The 21,055-nt window shown below is 40.0% G+C and overlaps 1 protein-coding gene across 1 annotated transcript in view; it reads left to right on the top strand.

Moving 5' to 3' along the window:
* SIM1 (SIM bHLH transcription factor 1) overlaps positions 1 to 20,706 on the top strand; it is a 57,583-nt gene extending 36,877 nt beyond the window's left edge. Inside the window, exons 10-12 of the mRNA XM_045008492.1 lie at positions 4,528 to 4,693; positions 13,623 to 14,028; positions 19,865 to 20,706. Coding sequence (XP_044864427.1) covers positions 4,528 to 4,693; positions 13,623 to 14,028; positions 19,865 to 20,595 — 1,303 coding nt within the window. The 3' untranslated portion in view covers positions 20,596 to 20,706. The remainder of the gene's footprint in view (positions 1 to 4,527; positions 4,694 to 13,622; positions 14,029 to 19,864) is intronic.
* The last annotated feature ends 349 nt before the right edge of the window (positions 20,707 to 21,055 follow it).

Below are 21,055 nucleotides of genomic sequence, written 5' to 3'. Positions count from 1 at the left end.
CTGCAGGTGTTTGTGCTGCAGGTGGAGGGAGTCAGAATGTATTTTTGCACCATTGCCATTCTAACTTTGTGCCTGTGTGCTTAATCTGCAGTAGTTCATCTGTGAACCTATGTGATCTTCTTGGTCACTGTGGGTGAGTGGCTAGCTTGGGGCCAAGGCATCAATAGTAGTGGAGAACAGTGACTGTAGTATTGTACTAACTCATTGGTGCACTGGCCTTGTATTTGGGTGCACCAATGAGTTAGTACAATACTAACTCAAATAGGGTGAGTTGGAAATTGAGGAAGTTCTGGAGTTTCTCAGGAGCAGACCAGCTTTGGCTGCTCACTATCCTAGCGGGAGGGAGGGAAAGCTCTGACCTCTGTCTGGATAGATGGTGACCAGACCAGGACAGTGGTATGTTGGTCTCCAGTATACAGTGCTAGGCTGAAGATAAGATCCAACATAACGTCTGGCTGCATGTGTAGGTTAGAGACTGACTGGGAGAATCCTGTGGTTTTCATGTGGGCCATGAGATCAAATGTTACTGTATCACGGATACAGTCTATATGAAGGTTGAGATCATTGAAGACAAGGAATCTGGGGGATTCCAATACCATGGAGGGCAGCAGCTTTGTACAATCCTCTATGAAAGGACAAAGTTTTCAGCTGCAGTTATGTACCTCACTAGCAGTCTGATGTTCCTCTTATCCTCTGCCTCACAGATCATATGGATTCAATCAAATGTTGTTGTGTCTGAGATGAAATGTCTTCTGCATCCGAGGATGGAGGGGAGCAGAACTGCTACTCAATGTCTTGTCTTTTTTCTGGTGCATTCTGAAATCTGTCTTGAGATGTGATGTAGAGTATCCTGTGGGGACTAGTGGCGCCAGGGTAGGGTTGCAGGTGGCATTGAACCATGTTTTAATGATATAAGCAGGGTCATGTGCTCCATCCAAAATGAGATGATAGATGGTGGCCGCTGACTTTGCATTCAGCTGCAGGAGCTTCAGGCTCTTATTTTCTTCTCTTCTGTTTACTGAGGTTACTGATTAAGCAGTTAGCTTTAGGATTTATTGTAGCATACAGTGTTCTTGTGGGACATGTTCTCAACTCAGTGATAGTGGAGATTAGGGAAGGGGTGGGATGGTGTAGTTCAAGGTCATTTGAAGGTGCTGGTGTTACAGTTCCCCAGATCCCAAGGGCCTGGCAGTGTTGTGCTGCACTGTAGTTTGGAAGATTTATATGTTGGTACTTAAACAGGCGCAGCTGACAAAGGATAGTATTGGAGTAGTGGATTGTGATGCAAGTAGTGGTGGAGATCCATTTCTTCCCATCGCCTTTTATCTTCTTCTTTGTTATAATGAAGTAGTACTTTGCATTCCTGTGAAGGCTTCTGTTCCAGGGTGGACGTGGAGCTGAGAGGGCTAAGTTGTAGTAGGAGGAGTGGGTAGCCAACAAGGTTGGATTATCCATTTAAATCATATAGATACTGCGGGAGAGGGAGCAGAGACACTAACAAAACAACCCTGGTGCTTACCAGCAAAGTTGTGAACATGCTGTCTCCTTAGTTTTATCCTAATAATTTTCCCTGCAGTCTTGTTGCCACAGGAAAGGTGTTGGGTCAGAGTTGGAAGTTATGAACATTTTTTCAAGACCAATTATAATACATTGTGATGTTTTAATAATTAAATGTAAAGACTAACTACAGAATGTTAGCATCCTTCATTTTAATATTGCATTTGACCTTTCATGCAATCGAAGAGCAAATTGGTAGCACTCAACTGTGCAGAAACAGATGTCTTGTGCGTAGAGATAGGCCTGCACCACAACCCTGAATCCAATCACTACCCAAATTAATGAGGATAAAAACAGGGCTCCAAATTTTGTTGCTGGGCTTTCCTTGTCTAATAAGCCAAACCAAAATCCTTGATCCAAACTCTCACAATATTCTGAGGGTTTGAAACACAGATCCAAATATGGCACAGTCCCATCTCCATTAAAGCCAATGTTTGGAGAAATGAATTCCTTAAAGAAGTAGCTAAGCATTACAAAACATTAATTATACACCGTGGAAACATCTGTCTGTTGTAAACGGGAGATACTGTACCCAGCTACTGCTCTAATTACAGTGGCTCATTTATACTGTACGGTATGTTTCTTGTCGGAGAGACGAGGCCTTCAATAGGAAATCTGTTCTACTAACAGGTTTGTTGATTACCTGGTACAAACAAGTTTTAGTCTGGAACAGATGTATTGACCATAAATTAATTTGTCTGTTCAGCAGGTTTATTTGTGTAGTTATTCAGAGATTCATCATATTTAATCATTTGAATATATGGACGTTTTCAGTCATTTATCAGGTTTGTCCCTGCAGCCATGGTATTTATTTGAAAGAGTTTCATTGTACTAAGCAGAGAAACGCAGAGGCTGGGGCACAGTTTATGTATATTTTTAACCGGCATGGCTTACATCAATGTACATATGATTATGGTTCAGGATATGGTAGGTAGAGATTGTTGAATGATTTGTTATTAATAGTTTTCATTAAGGGCTAGACTGAACCTTTAGATTCAGTCCTGAGTATGAGGCAACGTGCAACTGCACTGCCCCAGAAAAGAATTGTGAGTCACAATTCCTCCCCTGTCCTCCTCTTGCTCTGTTGACTGGCACAAAGGAGAGGCAGAGCCATGGCTCCTCCCATTTTGCTGCTGGTTTGTGGGAGGCAGGATGCAGAATGCAGCCTCTTACTTTCTTCCTTCTCCACAAGCCATGATCAGAGTAGGTTCTATGCGATCATGCCGAGAGATGGGGGCTGCTCACTTCCTGTTCCCCTCATAGAGTCACATAGGTCAAGGGCATAATTCTATCCTAAGAATTTATCCCCTGTTTTGGTTAGCAAATCATTATGAACTATTGCAGATTTTCTTAGAATGTATTTGTATAAACTATTCACTAAAAAGTTTGAATGAATAACCTGATTTCCTGAACTGGTATTTTTGGCTACTCGGTGATTGGTCATTTAAGTTTCACGGTATTTTTTTCAATTCTCCCTGATTGGATTATTGAAGATCTTTAAATGAATAGTAAATTTTTGGATGGATAATTTATGAAAGTTTCAAGATTTGCAAACATATTCACAAATATTCATCAATTGCCTGAATGCTTGGGAATAATGAATGATATGATCTCACAAATCACAGCAATTTGAATTCAGAGATTGCCAAAATAATATTAACAAATTCCTAGTTTTACTGTTCTGTCGCTGGTAGTTGTATATGTGTCAGTTTATAAAAACAACAACCCATCCACACCCCTTTAACTGCATAGTTACAAACTCACTGCCTTGTAATATTTTCAAAAATCCCCATCATCACTGATTTGTATTACTGAAGAAAGTGGAGTGCCAAGATGGGGAGAATGCGGTGTATAAGGTAACCATATTTTCAAAATAAAAATAACCAGGAACACTTTTGTGTAGACATTTTTTAGAGCCATGAAATAGTCATAGGAAAATCATTTTTTAAATGTGTGCCACTGTAGCTACTGCTAGCTTCTAGCTAGACAGTGAAATATGCAGGATTCTCCCCCCTCCCCCAGTAACATAGTGTTCTGAATGAATTTATCATGAAACATTAAACAAGTGTATTTAACATTCACTTTGAGCAAAGGAACAGCTTTGTGTATGTGTGATCATTCAACTTTGAAGAATCTGGGCCCCTCTGTCACTTTTATTCTCTGATACAAATGATAACTGCATAGCACAGCGTTTGTTACTGGTCTGTACATCTTTTGAGTAATGCTGTACAAAAGATGGGAGTTCCGTTTTGTGAAGATTATTTTTGGCTCTGAATCAGAGTGAAACCTGAAATTTTGGAAATGCTCTGTGAGAGAAAATTCCAGAAAAAAAATTCATTTTGGAGTGACTGAAATATTTTGTTTAAAAAATGTCATAACAGTCTGTTTCGACATTGGCAGAACTTTTATCCTGTTTTCCTTCCAAAATGAAATTCTGGAACCAACCAACCAATTTTATGAAGCATTTTGATTTCAAAGGAACCATATATTCCAATGGTATATGGTTCTGTCAAAGTTTCTCTGACCAGCTCTACCTCTGAGTCCAAAATTTCTGTGTATAATAGAATGAGACATTAGTTGCATTTTTAGGCTTTTCTAATAATACATATTGTAGAGAAAAACTAAAGCTATACAAAGCAACAAAGAGTCCTGTGGCACCTTATAGACTAACAAAAGTATTGGAGCATAAGCTTTTGTGGGCGAATACCCACGCATGTGTCTGATGAAGTGGGTATTCACCCACAAAAGCTTACGCTCCAATACATTTGTTAGTCTATAAGGTGCCACAGGATTCTCTGTTGCTTTTTACAGATCCAGACTAACACGGCTACCCCTCTATACTTAAAGCTATACAGTTGTCCTGGATATCCCTCCTCCAGATACTAATTGTATCCATCCCCCACCAAAGAGGAAAACATGTCTGATTAAGATATAGAGTGAGTTTATGTCTTCTACTTCTGCCTTTAATAGGGATACTGAATATAAAGGACTACAACTCTCCCTGGATCAAGTGACAGCAACCAAGCCATCATTCTCATACGCAAATTCAACTCCAACCATAACGGACAACAGAAAGGGCAGCAAATCACGGCTCGCAAGCACAAAGTCAAAATCAAGGACATCACCGTATCCACAGGTAGCTGTCTTTGAACAACATGTTTATATTACAAAGCTTTCTTTACTTCATAACTTGATTTTGGCTGACTTTCAAGCAGGAAATTAGAATGGGCTGAGGAAAGTACCCCTCAACATAAGTAAAGGATGGCAGAATTGGGTCCTTAGACTATAAGATCTTTAGGGCAGCGATGTGTTGTTAATTGTAAAATACCACGTACAGCATGGTGCAGCATTAATAAATCATCATCAGTAATATATGGTGGGGATTTCATGGGGGAGGGACAAGTACAGAGTTGAAAAAGCTCTTGGTATAGCATTTTTGTTGTTTGGTATCTGGGGACTTTGAGTTGTGCCCATTTGAATGATCCAGTTATGGTCTGATCCTATTTTTTCTTAAACTGTTTTTCTAGTCCTATAATTATCAGGAGAAGGAAAGGCGCTAGGAAGCACATGAGTGGAGACTAATGGTGAAATATTTGCTAAAAGAAGTGAGTTTCTAGGAGGGGTTAGGAAGATATGGCTTGGTGAACTGGAGGAAGAAGGCACAAAGTTGTGAATGGGAAAAGGAAACACAGGCAGATGGTGTTAGGTTTCAATAGACTTTAATTCCCCTTTTTTCACATTCAGGCTTACATTTAAAAAAAATCCCCTGACTATTGTATGGGGTCAAATTTCCAATGGATCTCCAAAGACGTGCTTGCAAAAATCTGTTCATACAACTCTTTGGCTGCACAGAACCCCATATTTGATCAGGAAAGTATGGTTTGTTGAGCATACAAACTGTTGTGGCTACTAAACATTGAGCCCAGTCCTGTGGGCCTTACTCATGTGCCCCAAGTGGAGATAGTTGCATGAGTAAGCGGTGATAGTCAGATAGTTGTGGATGCCTGCAAAGAGTCCAGTTGAATACTTGGCCCATAGTGTTATCTCTTGATATGATCTCCCTGCAAGACCAATATTTGCAAAACTGGGTTCTTAAACTGAGGAGTCTGAGTTCATACTGTGGTGCTTAAATAAGTGGCCTGTTTTTCAGAAGTGCTGAGGACCCAGCAGTTTTAACTTACTGCAGTGAGAGCTGCTGGGGATCAAGCACTTTTAACAATGGGGATACTTCTTTGGGCACCTCAGGAGACCTCCTAAATTTGTGAAGCCAGTTTTTAAAATGCTCATTATAGTTACTGTTACTTCATATTTTGATCACATTACACTCTTGTGTGTTTATAGATTCTTATAAATTCTAGGACTGGAAAGGACCTCGAGAGGTCATCGAGTCCAGTCCTCTGCCCTCATGGCAGGACCAAATACTGTCTAGACCATCCCTGATAGACATTTATCTAACCTACTCTTAAATATCTCCAGAGATGGAGATTCCACAACCTCCCTAGGCAATTTATTCCAGTGTTTAACCACCCTGACAGTTAGGAACTTTTTCCTAATGTCCAACCTAAACCTCCCTTGCTGCAGTTTAAGCCCATTGCTTCTTGTTCTATCCTTAGAGGCTAAGGTGAACAAGTTTTCTCTCTCCTCCTGATGACACCCTTTTAGATACCTGAAAACTGCTATCATGTCCCCTCTCAGTCTTCTCTTTTCCAAACTAAACATACCCAGTTCTTTCAGCCTTCCTTCATAGGTCATGTTCTCAAGACCTTTAATCATTCTTGTTGCTCTTCTCTGGACCCTCTCCAATTTCTCCACATCTTTCTTGAAATGTGGTGCCCAGAACTGGACACAATACTCCAGTTGAGGCCTAACCAGCGCAGAGTAGAGCGGAAGAATGACTTCTCGTGTCTTGCTCACAACACACCTGTTAATGCATCCCAGAATCACGTTTGCTTTTTTTATAACAGCATCACACTGTTGACTCATATTTAGCTTGTGGTCCACTATAACCCCTAGATCCCTTTCTGCCGTACTCCTTCCTAGACAATCTCTTCCCATTTTGTATGTGTGAAATTGATTGTTCCTTCCTAAGTGGAGCACTTTGAATTTGTCTTTGTTAAACTTCATCCTGTTTACCTCAGACCATTTCTCCAATTTGTCCAGATCATTTTGAATTATGACCCTGTCCGCCAAAGCAGTTGCAATCCCTCCCAGTTTGGTATCATCTGCAAACTTAATAAGTGTACTTTCTATGCCAATATCTAAGTCGTTGATGAAGATATTGAACAGAGCCGGTCCCAAAACAGACCCCGGCAGAACCCCACTTGTTATACCTTTCCAGCAGGATTGGGAACCATTAATAACTACTCTCTGAGTACGGTTATCCAGCCACTTATGCACCCACCTTATAGTAGCCCCATCTAAATTGTATTTGCCTAGTTTATCGATAAGAATATCATGCGAGACCGTATCAAATGCCTTACTAAAGTCTAGGTATACCACATCCACTGCTTCTCCCTTATCCACAAGACTCGTTATCCTATCAAAGAAAGCTATCAGATTGGTGTTACTCAGGGCTTGGTCCAGAATAGCCTTTCCTCCTGAATGCTCCACAATGAACAGTTCTAATAAAATGTGTTTAAAATTTCTCAAAATTTTAATCTACAAAATATTCCTAATGAGGTGTTCAACTGTTTATCTTTTGGGCATCTGAACTCATCCATTGTTTTGCATTGTCTCTTGATAGGCCGTGTTCACTACTGTTAGTTTTATCCAAACCTCCCACCCCCCTCCCGCGCCCCCGACCTGAGATTAGTATCCATACAGATTCTTCCTTCTTGCCACCAAAAATTTTCTTTTGCTAGCACCTTTAGCAACCCTCATGTATTTGGGCCTTAATTTAATTTAGTAGCAGTTGTTGCCTGTATGGTTAGTCTCCATTTCAATTTACATCCTTATCACCAGTTAAACTGGTAGTAAAGTCATAGACTTTGTCATACGTAAAGCGGCAACAGTGCTGGTTGCCAATTTCTTGAAAAACGGTCATACTGTACATTATAGCACCCCACCACAAGCAATGCTGGCAGCTTGTCTGTACCTCATCCCTTCCAGTCACTGAATAAACTATCGAAAGACCAACTAAAGCTGTGGTAAAGAACTTGCAGCAGGTGGTATTGCCTGTGCCCATCAGTTTCCAGCCCACATAATCTGTTACTCAGTTGTGGAGAAGTGTAGAGCGACTCAAAAGCATGGCTGTAAAATGATGGTAGTGGTTTTGGCTCACATGCAGAGCCTGTTTTTTTGGAGGTGGGGATTCTTACTAAAATTAGTGCCATTGGACTTGGAGATCCCTTGGGGTTACCCAGCTGTCAGTGGGTATTTTGATGGTACCTGGGGTTTTTAACTGTGTGCACTTTTCTTTTTTTGCCTTGCTTCCTTACTCTTAGAAGTAAAACAGGGAAAAAATATGCTTTACTGAGAATCTACTCTTTTGCCAGCTGTGTACCACTAGGGCAGCTACATGAGATGCGGACTGTAAGAAAAGCAGATTTTAATAAATCTCAGTTGCATGGTCATTACTTGGGCAGGGGGAGTGGAGCTCGGCTCACTTAACACAGTGTTTACATTTTTCTTAAACCTCATATTACTGCTGAATAAGGTGGACCAGGGTGTTTGCAGAGCAGAATTCTTCTACTAGAATCTCTTTCACTGAAAGTGACTTTGTCGAATTGCAAGTGCTTGTCGGAATTTGTTTAATTCAAATTGATTATAGCAGAACAGGGACCTGCAAAGCCTGCCTCAGGGTGGGAGAAGGGACTGCCAACTTTTAGAGCAGACCAATATTCATGATGTGATTGTGGGGTTTGCTGCTGTCTGAATGCACTGATCTGCTTGTGGAACCTGATTATAGAGGTGGAGAGATTAAATACAGGAAAGGGGATAGAAGAAGGAAGGGATGAGAGACTGTTGGGGTTATTAGAGAAAGGAATGACTGAGTTGGCGAAAGGATATCCCTTTCCTTCTCCTCAGCCCCATTACTATAATTCTATTTGGGGTCTCCCAAAATCTAGCTCTGGACCTCATTTACTCTCTATCCCAAAGATCTAGCCCTGGGCCTCATTTATTCTGTACACAGGAAATAGCAACAAGATTGGCAAAACGTTTTAATTGTGATCATCTGAACAATTGCTTTGGAGTTTAATCTTCCATTAGTAATGATCATTTAAAGGAAAAGTTGAAAGTTCTCAGCCTCTGATGGAAACCTTTTATGGTCAGATTTTGATCAGCCTTTATTGCTTCGTCTAAACCTCTTCCTTAGTTCTCTTTGGCGAAGACTTTTTTCAATAGCTGTTGGGTTTTTAGTAATTATTAGACCATATCCTTTTTTTACTGTAGCAATAACACTGCCCTATAAGTGCACATTAATTATTGCTAAGTTGCCATGCAATTGATGTTGATGCCAATTTTGCTCTACATTCACTCTAAAAGGAATCGTCGGGATTCATTCTGCAGCCCATACGCATTCTCACTCAGCCAAATCACCCACTGTTTTAAAGGGCTATGTAAGGACATTAGGATTGGGGCCCGTGCTAGACTGCCTCTCATTTGTTTACTGTTTCTTGCTGTAGCCTAAAGCTTTGGCAACTACCAATGTATTCCAAACAGCAAAGCAAAACCCTTTTTTATAGTAAACATAACTCCTGATCTGGTGAAGACTCACCAGCAGTGGGGGTTATTTTAATGGACATGCTGTATTACTTTAATCTAAGCCTTTCACCATCTGTTCTGCCTATAATAGTGAATGCAAAAAGAACATATTTTACATTTCAGGGTTACATTAGTAAGAAGTAAGATAAAAGTGATTTAAAAGCATGCATATGTTCTTAGTACAATGCAGCCCGCATCTGTGATGTTTTTTCTCATGGCTAAGACACAAATCAAGAGGAAAAGCTGCTAACGCCTCATCTAGTGAAAGTTTTTCATGGAAAAGAGGACTCTACTCTGAGAGGATTTCACTGTATATTTAACAGTTTATAATGATAAAAACCTGAGCAGGCTGCCAGGAAATTAGATAACTGTAACATCCATTGCATGAACATCTGGCATTGTGTGTGAAGCTGGCTGTTGTTGCTATCTATGGAAGGATGAGGGCTGAGGCCAATGAGACACTTGTATTCAATATTATGAAATGGGAGGTCAGGTGTGTGTCTGGTGGGGGAAAGTGACAAAAAATATTGTAGCCTAATACGTTTTTATGGCCTCTCTTAAACTAAGCTTTAGATAGCCATGGGAGGATTGATTTCTTCCTCTCTCTACCCCCCAAAATAAAACCCTCCCGAAAATTCTCCTGGGATAAAAGGAGCATCAGTGAGTCCAAATGACCCCTCTCTGGGTCGATGCTAATCCTCTGATCACTTCTCATCAGGCTGGCACACTGAACTAACACTTTGGAAGACAGCTCTAGTGTCTAGAAGTGCCAGGTCAGTCTGTCAGGAGCTGGCAGCCCAGCAGGAAGCAGTTGAAGGACTGGAAGTGGTCTGAAATAGATCATTTGAATTCATTGTTGTTCCTTTTCTGCCAACAATATTTTTAGCTTTGGAAGGTGTGATTGATTTCAGGCGTTGACTCAGGCCAAACAAGTTCTTCATCTTGTCCCAACCTTTATCTCCTAATCTGATTAGACAAGCCACATGTCTAAAAAGTACTGCCTGAGAGCAGACATGGAGAAAAATGACCAAAGCTGAAAACTTTCAATTATGCAGGAGCAGTTTCTTTACAGAAAACAATGGTTTATCTGCTTGTGATTGGCCAAATTGCTATTGAAACCAAATTCAGTTTTCGGTGCCCTTTCGTCACCTGGGCTAATTGAGCCTAATTCTAATTTGAGAGGAACCATTTTCATTTTTGTTTCAGCAGAGCTCAGAGCTGCTGTTTTACAACCCCACTAAAACTACCACTGAGGAAAGTCACACTTTACCCACATAAGTGATCCCACCTGTGAACGTCATGTTCCCAGAAGACATAAGGGTGGGAAGGTAGCAGTAGAGACAGCTTAACAATGCCAACTGGAGAAGCTTTAAAAGAAAATGTTTTAGGTTATGTCTGCCCGGGCTGTGGACTGAGGATATGCTTTCATATACAGGCAGGCTTTCTAGATCATGTGAGCCACAAATAACTCATTGTGTTAATTTAATTTGACCCAGGGCCTAGCAGCTCCAGGTCAGGTCTCAGATGACCACCTTTTACATCAAGTACAAAGTCTTGCTAGTTTTGGTTACTTGGATATGTGGCCATTACCTGGTTCATTTCTGATACATTGGATATGTGCCCTTTGGAATGGTTCCCTGCTCTGTGAGATATGTGTGTAAGACCTGTTGAATTCACTCTTATTTTTACCTATGTGAAGAAGATCCCCACAGAAGTCAAACAAATTTTCATTGCAACCTAAATATATCATTAGGGACAAAAACTCTTTCCATGTTGGTAGCTGCATATTAGAGCCAGGAGAAAAAAAATGCCCATGAAAGCTGAGCAAAATTTGGACTGTTCACCCTGTGAGAAATTCTAACATTTCAACATTTTATTGTCATCCCAAATTAAAATGAAAAGTTGAAATTCAAAAAGTTTTGTGGAACAGAAGTTCTGAAAAATTGCTATTTGGAAATATTGAAATGTAACATTTTGGATTGAAATAAAACATTCTGAATTTGGGAATATCAAAACACTTCATTTCTAGTCAGTACAACATTAAACTGCATTTTTCCATTGTGGAGCATTGCCTCTTGGGCTTAGTGGTTTGGGAACCTGATGTCCCTACTTCCACTTCCTATGGAAAATTTCAGTTTTCCATTGGAAATTCATTTTGACAAAAAAATTCCCAACCAGTTTAATGCCAATTATTTTTCATGTGAAATCATGTTTTTTTTTAAAAAGTATCTTTTTTTTAAGAATAAAACACTGAAACCATTCTATTTTTGGTAAAAAAAAAATCAGTTTTTGAAAACCGCAATCCAAAAACTGAACCGAAAAGCATTTTTTATTTTTAGTGAAAACTTTTAGCAAAGCATTTTCAATTTTTTTGGTTTCCATTTTTGTGTGGAAAAAAATTTAAAAAAATTGACCAAAATAAATTTTTGTGTGAAAACTTTTGTTTTAGTTGGAAAGCTGTATTTTTGTCAATTTATTTTTTTATGAAAAATTTTCAAAACAAACTGTATGTCCTTGTCACAGAAAAGTTTGAGGATGTCCATGCTAGGAAGAGCAGAGAAGAGTTTATTTACTAGTTTGGCACACAATACCAATTAACAAAAATTCACAGCTAACTGAAGTCCATTTATGTGAGCTAAGGTAGGGTAAGGTATAATATCATGATATTATATCCCAACTAAGAGCTGATCTTAGCCATCAAAGGCCGAGAATCCTATATCTCTGGCTCAGAATGTTGGATGGTTTTCCAGGCTGGTTTTAAAGGGACTAATTTGTTGCCTCTTGTTCCCTCCCCTTCATCTAAAACCCTATATATCTGAAAGGGTCTGATGTCCCCTAAGACTGTGAGATAAATAGGGTTGTATTGGACTGTTAGTCATTTGCTCTACCCTGCATTTCTTCTCCCCGTAAGTCTGTATGTAGGTCTTTTGCATTGAATTTTCTTTTGTGAACAAATAACAAAACATGACTAGGCTATGCAAAGCTGCTAGCATTTCTCAGTTAGACTCATGGTAGCTTTTTTGTCAGCAAACAGAGTTCATAACTCAAAATGCTGCAGAAATAAGCAATTAAAAACACACACACGTCCCTGCCCCCCTCTCTGACCAAATAGTTCCACTGCTGGAGTTGCACAGATGGTTTAACTTTCCTGAAGTCAAACATATGGTCAGTAGTTTTGATTGGTAAGTGCATTGACCTTGATTCTGTTTGATAATGAGGAGTTTCATAGCAACTCAGTTTAATGAAAGAGAAGGTAGCTTGTGTTTTTAGGAAAGAAATTTGATTTGTACCAAAATAAATTTGATTTGTACTGGGTATTTACAGGGGGAGTGAGAGGAGTTGAGAATTACAGGTTCTTTTAAGCAGATTGATTTGTGGCATTGATATGCAGTACTAGAGAGATCAGAGTTGCATGTTTTGGTCCTATCCCATTCCATGATCTTGGCTATAGCTGATGTAAGAAAATGATCCTCATGTTTTGATGGCAAAAATTAATAGAAAGATACACAAGCTGTAATAAGCATTACTTATTCAGAAAAGCATCCAGAAATTCATATGCTTATCCAAAATTTAGCTTTACCTTTAACTAGCTCTAAGCACAACCCTCCTTGCTCCAATTGGCCCCCTATCTCTTCCTCCCCCTTGATAGGTCCTGATTCTGTCTGCCCTTTGTGTTCTTCCCCCCCACCATCCAGTATTATTCTGAAGTGGGGGTGACCAGATAACCTTCTTCCCCTGCTCTGGTAAATGGTCTCCTCTTCTGGTAAATAGTCTCCAGTAGTTTGTTTCCTTGCTCTCATGCAGGAGGGCAGTGTAACCCTTTGGGGTCCTGTTGATCTGCTGCTTTAAAATTGAGGCTCACTCTGGAGCTTTTCTCCACAGTATTTTGAAATCCCTGAGTGTGCTGAAACCTTCCTTTCCATCAGCAGTAGGTGAGAAAGGAAACTCTGAGAAGACCTGCCACCACAGGTAAGAAAGCGAGATATGTGGAAGGGACAGAGATCATGAAATAGGAATTTCAAAACAGGTTCAATTTTGGTTTGGAGATGAGCGTGTGTTCAGGGCGAGAGGTTATTTCAATCCATTTTAAAACTGCTTTTGAATGGAAGAAGGGAGCAGAATTATTGAACATCAGTGCTGAATTTGGTGAGCTAGACTTCACGTGTCAAAGAGGGCTTTTAAAATGGGGGAGGGGGATGTTTTCAGACTTTTCTGATGTCGGCCTTGTCGGCTATGGGCTCATCACAGGGAAAGACTGTGAAATGAGTCCCCATCAGAAGAGCAACTTTTCCCCCAGTCTAGTTGCTTATGTTGTCTTGTTCAGGTTTAGTTATGCCTCTGCCTTTCCTTTTGTGTTACAGTATTCTGGATTTCACACAGAAAGATCTGAATCTGACCATGAGAGCCAATGGGGTGGAAGTCCACTAACTGATACTGCCTCTCCACAATTACTGGAACCTGCTGAAAGACCAAGCTCTCAACACCATGATGTCTCCTGTGCCTATAGACAGTACTCAGACCGCAGCTCTCTCTGCTATGGTTTTGCACTTGACCATTCCAGGTTGACTGATGATAGACATTTCCATACTCAGGCCTGTGAAGGAGGCAGGTGTGAGGCTGGTAGATATTTCCTGGGCACACCGCAGCCTGGAAGGGATACTTGGTGGGGTTCTCGTTCAGCATTGCCCCTGACAAAAGCTTCCCCTGAAAGCAGAGAAGCATATGAAAACAGCATGCCCCACATCACTTCAGTTCATAGAATACATGGTAAGAGATAATTGCTGAAATGGTGCTATAGCAGTATAGAGGCAGATTTTCAAAGGACTGACTTAAACGTGCCCAACTTGTGTATGAACTGGGAGTTGTGAAGGTGCAAGTCTGGGTTTTGATGATCTAGCCTAAATAATAAAATATTCTATTTGTTCCATATTTTTTAACTGTGAAATTTAGTTAGGAACACATAATAAGTGAAATCTTAGCAAACATGTGAAGAGGTGCACTTAGCATACATATTTTATTACCTTGAGTGAAGGCTGTGCAAGTTTGGATAGAATAAGAACTAATCCAAACTTTTATCCAGAACCAAACCTAAATTTAATATGTTCTGTAGTTTGGAAAAAAATTGGAGATTCTCCCCCGCCCCTTTTTTTACTTTTTAAACTTTTGATCCCTTCCACTGGTCCTGTCTTGGACTAGAAGTAAATATGCTGGAAAAAACAAAAAAACAAAAACAACAACCACCAAGAAAGACTGTTCTCCAAGTAATTCCAGCCATTCTAAAGGCAAGGAGTATTGGAAACTTCAAAAGAAGCCCTGATCTTGATTTGATAGAGTCAAGAGGTTTGGATAAAATTCACATAAACACTCAGAATACCAGGTGCTTATCCAAACCAAATTGTACTTCCAAACTTTTTGAGCGTTATCCATCACAACCTAGCTTGTGCTGCAGATGTTTCATATACAAATTAGCAAAACAAACAAACAAAAAAACCCCATGAGAAGCATAGAGATAATTATAGACTATCTGTGGCAGTCCAATGTAGCAGTAGTTGTGCATATTGAAAAAAGAACTGGATTGCAGCACTAGATATTACCTAAAGAACCCACGAGAGCACTTTATATAGGGCCAAATCCTCAGCTATGGTAAATTGGCATAGCTCCATTGACTTTTAGCATGTGGCATTATAAGTTTAGAAAGAATAGGTACTGTTTCATTCCAGTAAGAAAAAAAATATGCCGAGAGAGAAAATGAAATAGCAGATTCAAGGAAATACAGTCTGAAAGAAAGAGAAGGAAGAACAGAGGCCTCTGGTTAGTACTGTTCTGCGGCTTTCTCTTTGTGATAAGCTATTGCACTTCCTTGTATTCTGCTCCCTAATATTGATATTCATGAGTTCATCTAGCTTTTTCTTCCCAATATGAGAACTGAGACGTGTGAGTTGATTTCACAGCTATAGACATACACTTTGATATATATATTTCTCATGTTATAATTGTTGGTGATCATGCTAATGGAGTAATGTAAAATATTATTTATGGATATAGTATAGTTCTTTCAGATATGATAAAAATATATTTATCACTTTTTTACCACAGACAATCAAAGAAAGCCACAAATAGAGCTTAGTTTTGATTTGCTTCTTAGTTTAACTTTTATTTCAGATGCTTCAGATAATTCCTCATTGTATGAAGCTCCACAGATCTCTTACAGTGGATCGTCAGCCTGCATGTAGCTTTGGGGGCAGAACCAGACCTGTCAGTCACTATCAGGAAGGGAATGTCCCATGTTCTGAATAACCTACCAGTTTCATTCTGCCTCCAGAGTTGCAGACAGACAGTTCCAAACTACACTACTGCCAAACTACTGGAATCAACCTCTTACATCTCCTCAGAAAAGACCACACAATATTTCTCATCTGGATCTAAATTGGAACCATACATCCCTCTTCATGAAGCTCTGGAGGATGTCACTAAGGAGAAATGTGAGTCTCCTCCAAAGCCAAGAAAGGTTAAACAAACAAGACAAAAGGTTCTAAAAAGTCTACATAAAATGTGTTGTTTCCCCCCCAAATGAACTCAGCTCTTTTCTTTATTGTAAAGGACATAGCGATTGCCACAAAGGGGGATTTTCTTCGAAGGGTTCCATGGACTGGACAGTTGATTCATGCCTTAGAAGAAATTATGAGGCCATTTTGGCCAACTTTGAGGGCTTCAGCTGCCTCCAAATATTTTGCCTGCTCTACCTTTTCATGGACAGATATGTTTTAGCATCTCATTCTCCTCAAGACCAAGGAAGCTCGTGGTCTAGGGCCCTTTGTCTGAAAAATCTTCTTGGTGACAGAATTGGTTTTAGATGCATCCCTTGATGCTCTACATTTCTCAGCAAGAGCAATATGTTACAATACAATGTTCTGCTTCTGGTTTCCCTTGTAGAAAGCACAAGTGCAAGAGAACATCTCTCCTGTGTTTCAAAATACTCTGTCAGAAAGTATTTTGGAGAACTGACAAACTGCGGAGGGTGGGGGGAAAAGGGGATTGGAGTATTTGGAGAAGACAAAAGAACACTAGCCTTTGGTAGGCACTAAAGAAGAGAGAAAAAGCCACATTTCAAATGTAAAAAAGCCTTTCCTTGTACAACTAGAGGGACAAACATTACAGTAGGGAGAGAAAGAACAGACTGGAGGAGGTTGTAGTTTACCAGACAATATCCAGCCTTCTTAACATCATGATTCATATCCTTTCCAGTGTGCAGAACAATGGTCACTGTTCATATTGGATAAACATGTCCCAGACCTCTCCAGAAGGATACTCATTAGAATTTCATAAGAGGCCTAGATATAGATTCATTTTCTACTCTAACTCAAGCTATCCAGGAAAGAAATGGGACAGGAAGAAGCTATTTACACCATCTCCCTATAGATAAGGGGCTGTGGAATCAATATCCTCTTATGAGGAGGGCAAAGACCTATACTCCATCCTGTTCAAAAAGAGTCAAAAAGAGATTGGGCAGAAGCAGAGAAGTGCTGGATTTTAAACATTTGAACACATTTTAAAAAAAATGGAAATTCAAGATGAAGACTCTGAAATTCATCCCAGCAATGATCAGCAATAATTTTCTGTTACTTGTAGTCGAAAGGAGACATAAGTCCATATTCCATCATTACCATCCCACAGAAAGTTATCGTGCTATGCCAAAGGATAACATCACTTCCAACACAAGTCCTTACCTTTTGGATAGTGTGCAGAGACATTAGTGGTACTAATAATAGCTCTCAAACAAGAAGGGAACCATATTTATCCCTTCCTCAGTGTCCCATTCAGAGCTAAATTGATACTAGATGCTCAGTGTAAGATTTGGATTCCAAATAAGCATAGGGTGATATTCTTGGAGGAGTAGCAAGACAAACTGTAAATACTCACACAGGAAGTGAGTTGTACTACAGTGTCTCTAGTACAGTCATTCATGTTCCTCTTGGACATGATAGCGTTGTACATAGATACACTACAGTAGACCACAGGCAAATGGAAAACTCTCCAGAATGTTCTTCAGTCCCTTCCATATTCCATATTATCCCACCCATCAGTGAAAGTGGGAAAAGTGCTTCATAAATCAGACACAGTTATGACAATGCTGCCAGCCTGGAAGTATAGGGCACTTCTTTGTGGGGTCACAGACAATCCAGGGAACATGGCCCTGGCAGAAGATGTACAGCATGAGAGCTCAGAACTATTTGTTATGGACTCAGGCAACTGGTTCTCTCCATGGACAATGGGTGTATATTGGCCACAACAGACAATATATCCACCAAGTTTTTTCTAAACAAGTAAGAACCTGAAAAGGCAAAGCTACTGTTGTCTTAGGCAGAGAAAAACTCTCAGACTTCTTGTGGGACCTTGGGCAAGTTACTTAGGGCCAGATTTTGAGCCACTTACTCTTGAGGATGAACACTTATACAAATAATCCCTTTGGGACAAATTCTGATACCTTCACTCACATTGAAGGCTTTCTCCATAAGCATCCACGTGAAGCCAATGGGCCCATTTGGGAGGTAAGGGGCTGCTCACTGTGAGCAAAGGGATCAGAATGTGGTCAATAATTTTGCTAAATTTCAGTTCCCAATCTATAAAACGGGGATATTAATTTTAAGCACTTTGAGAAAGGACTATCTTCTTTTTATTCTTTGTACCAGCACAATGGAGTCCTAATCCTGATTGGGGCCTCTGTGTGTTACTGCAGTACAGATAAATAATAATTCGATGTTTCAGTAATATATATTAAGGCTAAATTAATGTTTGTGAGGCACTTGGATACTATGGTGATGGGCCTACAGCTAGCTGATGTTACCTTCAGCAGAGAGTGCTCCACAGTATAGTATCCCAGATATACACAGAAAATGGAATGTATATAGTATTTGGCCACAGTTATTAACTTTATCACCCACACTAGAGGCACACTGGTGATAACATCCCACTCTCATAGATATGTGGACCTTAATACAAAGAAGAATAGAAAAATTTATTGGTGCTTACCTGGAAATTTTCTTTCTTTGAGTAATAAGATTCACAAATCCTGCCCTCCCAAGTAGACAATATCGTTTGTATAAGCTGAGACAAAACATAGCATTCAGTAATTTGCCGAAGTCCTTCTTGTGCTCTGCAATGGACATGTATATTAGCAGGTGTTTTACCAGTTACATTATTATATTGTCTCTGTAGTTGGGTATTATCCTCTTTGGCTGTGGAAATTCTTTCAATTGTTAGAAGCAGCAAAGAGTCCTGTGGCACCTTATAGACTAACAGACGTTTTGCAGCATGAGCTTTCGTGGGTGAATACCCACTTCTTCGGATGGATTTCAATTGTTAGGTTCTTCAGGGGTAGGGTTAGTCCCCTCCTGCCAGTGATGGATGGGTCTGATTCCGCCCCCTCCACTACAAGCCAACTTGAACACTCCCTGTAACAGATCTGTGGGCCTTATTACTTGAAGAAAGGGAAACTTCAGGTAAGCACGGTTACATTTTCCTATTCTAAATGTTTGAGACAACAGTATTCTTGCATTACAAAACTAAGTACAGCACTAACTTGCTGTATCTGTGAACACAAAGGCAACTGTTTTGTTATTTCTCTTTGTTATTGCCAGGCAGCATGTATAATGTGCTATGTAAGGCCACACAAAAAAACAGTTTCTGGATTTATAATATATTTTACCTACATCTTAAAGCACAGAAGGAGTCAAAAGGACACAGTCTAATAATAATAATGAATACAAATTTATATAGCCTTTTGTGGGCCTGATTTTCAGATGAGTCTCAATCCACTTTCTGATTTTCTGGATGCAAAGAGGTACTTAGACAGCCAAGTGCTGTGAGCTGTATTTGTAATTCGTTGTAGGTGCTAATTACACCTCCTAATTACAGACTATCATTGAAAATCAGGCCTTTATGTTCAAAATCGGATCAAGCAGACTTTCTCCTCGGAACACCCCTCTGAAGAAGTAGCATTACCTGCATATTACAGGGGAGGGTGGTAAATGTACATTGGTTAAATCAAGGCTAGTGGTGTTAGACCCGGGACTAGAACTCAGAAAGACTGAATTGCAGTTTTGTGCCCAATTGATGTTTTATATCCTTTGCAGAAGAAATATTGCATTAAGAACTCAAGCACAAACATTTGGGTCAATTAGCTCAATTGGCCTGTCTTGACAATAACACTTATGTGGTAGGAAGAATGGTCTTAAAGGTAAAGCACTTGTCTGGGTCTCAGGGACCCCTTTTGAATTCCTGGCTCTTCTCTAGGCTTCTTTTGTGACCTTGGGGAAGCCACTTAACCTCTGCTTCTGTTCCCCATCTGAAAAATGGGGGATAATAGTACTTATATTGCCTCTTGTCTACTTTTTGTGTCAGGGACTGACTGTCTTTTATGCACAATGGGGCTTTCATTTCAGTTTGGGTCTCCAGGTGATACTGTAAAGCAAACAATAACCAGAAAGACCAACACAACCCATTGTTACATTAAAAAGACGACTTTAGATTGTTTACCTTCTTTCTGAGATCCACATACAAACCAAAACTGATGACTTGTTCCCTTTCTTTATCTGTTCTGCAGGGAGAGGACACTGGGATGAGGACAGTGTTGTTAGCTCCCCAGATCCTGGTTCTGCTAGTGAATCAGGAGACCGATACCGTACTGAGCAGTATCAAAGTAGTCCACATGAGCCCAGCAAAATTGAAACTCTAATAAGAGCTACCCAGCAAATGATTAAAGAGGAAGAAAACAGGCTTCAGCTACAGAAAACAACCCCTGATCAGCTGGGCTCTATTAACGGAGCAGGGAAAAAGCACTCCATTTGTTTTGCAAACTACCAGCCACAGCAGTTGACAGGGGATGTCTGCCGTGTTCCTACGGTTGCCAACACCTCTCCTTGTGAACACATCCAGCAACGAGATGGAAAGCTTATGAGCCCACATGAAAATGATTATGACAACAGCCCCACAACACTGTCTAGGATAAGCAGCCCAAATTCTGACCGCATTTCTAAATCTAGTTTGATACTAGCTAAAGACTACCTGCATTCAGACATGTCCCCTCATCAAGCCACAGGGGACCATCCAGCAGCTTCTCCAAACTATTACACCTCACATAGGCAGTACTTTGACAAGCATGCTTACACGTTAACTGGATATGCTCTGGAGCATCTATATGACAGTGAAACCATTAGAAACTATTCCTTGGGCTGTAATGGATCACACTTTGATGTGACTTCTCACTTAAGGATGCAGCAAGATCCAGCACAGGGACACAAGGGGACATCCGTTATAATAACCAATGGAAGCTGATGTTTTTTCTAAAATATTTTGTGCTCTAAAAAAATCTTTGAAATATAATTGGAAGATATATAAGTTTTAATGCCCTTGTTGTTACCAGCATTTGATATATCACACTGCACTAGAGAGAATAACCTAAGGTACTGGGGATGAGTGAGTTGATACGTTACTGTAAAAAAAAAAAAGCACTGGCATTCAGGGTTATAGTGAATGGAGCTAAAGTCAAAGTTGCTGCCACATTATATAGAAAAGAAGATAGAGGAGGTCTGTGTTGAGAGCATATTGTGGCAGGCCAGCTGAGCAATTCATGCATGTTGTGTTGGAGTCAGTTGATGAAAATACTACCAAGGGCAGACTCTCTGAATTGCATGTGCCCCACAGGTCTTAGTCACCAAAACAGCTATGCATTCTTTACATGCAAAAATGTGGATCATATATCTTTTCAAAATACAAATCAAATGGGTACATTAAC

Source organism: Mauremys mutica, chromosome 3 (assembly GCF_020497125.1).
Source record: "Mauremys mutica isolate MM-2020 ecotype Southern chromosome 3, ASM2049712v1, whole genome shotgun sequence".
Classification (NCBI taxonomy): Eukaryota; Metazoa; Chordata; order Testudines; family Geoemydidae; genus Mauremys; species Mauremys mutica.
The sequence above is the reverse complement of the archived record's forward strand: the minus strand, read 5'-3'. Positions and strand labels throughout refer to the sequence as shown.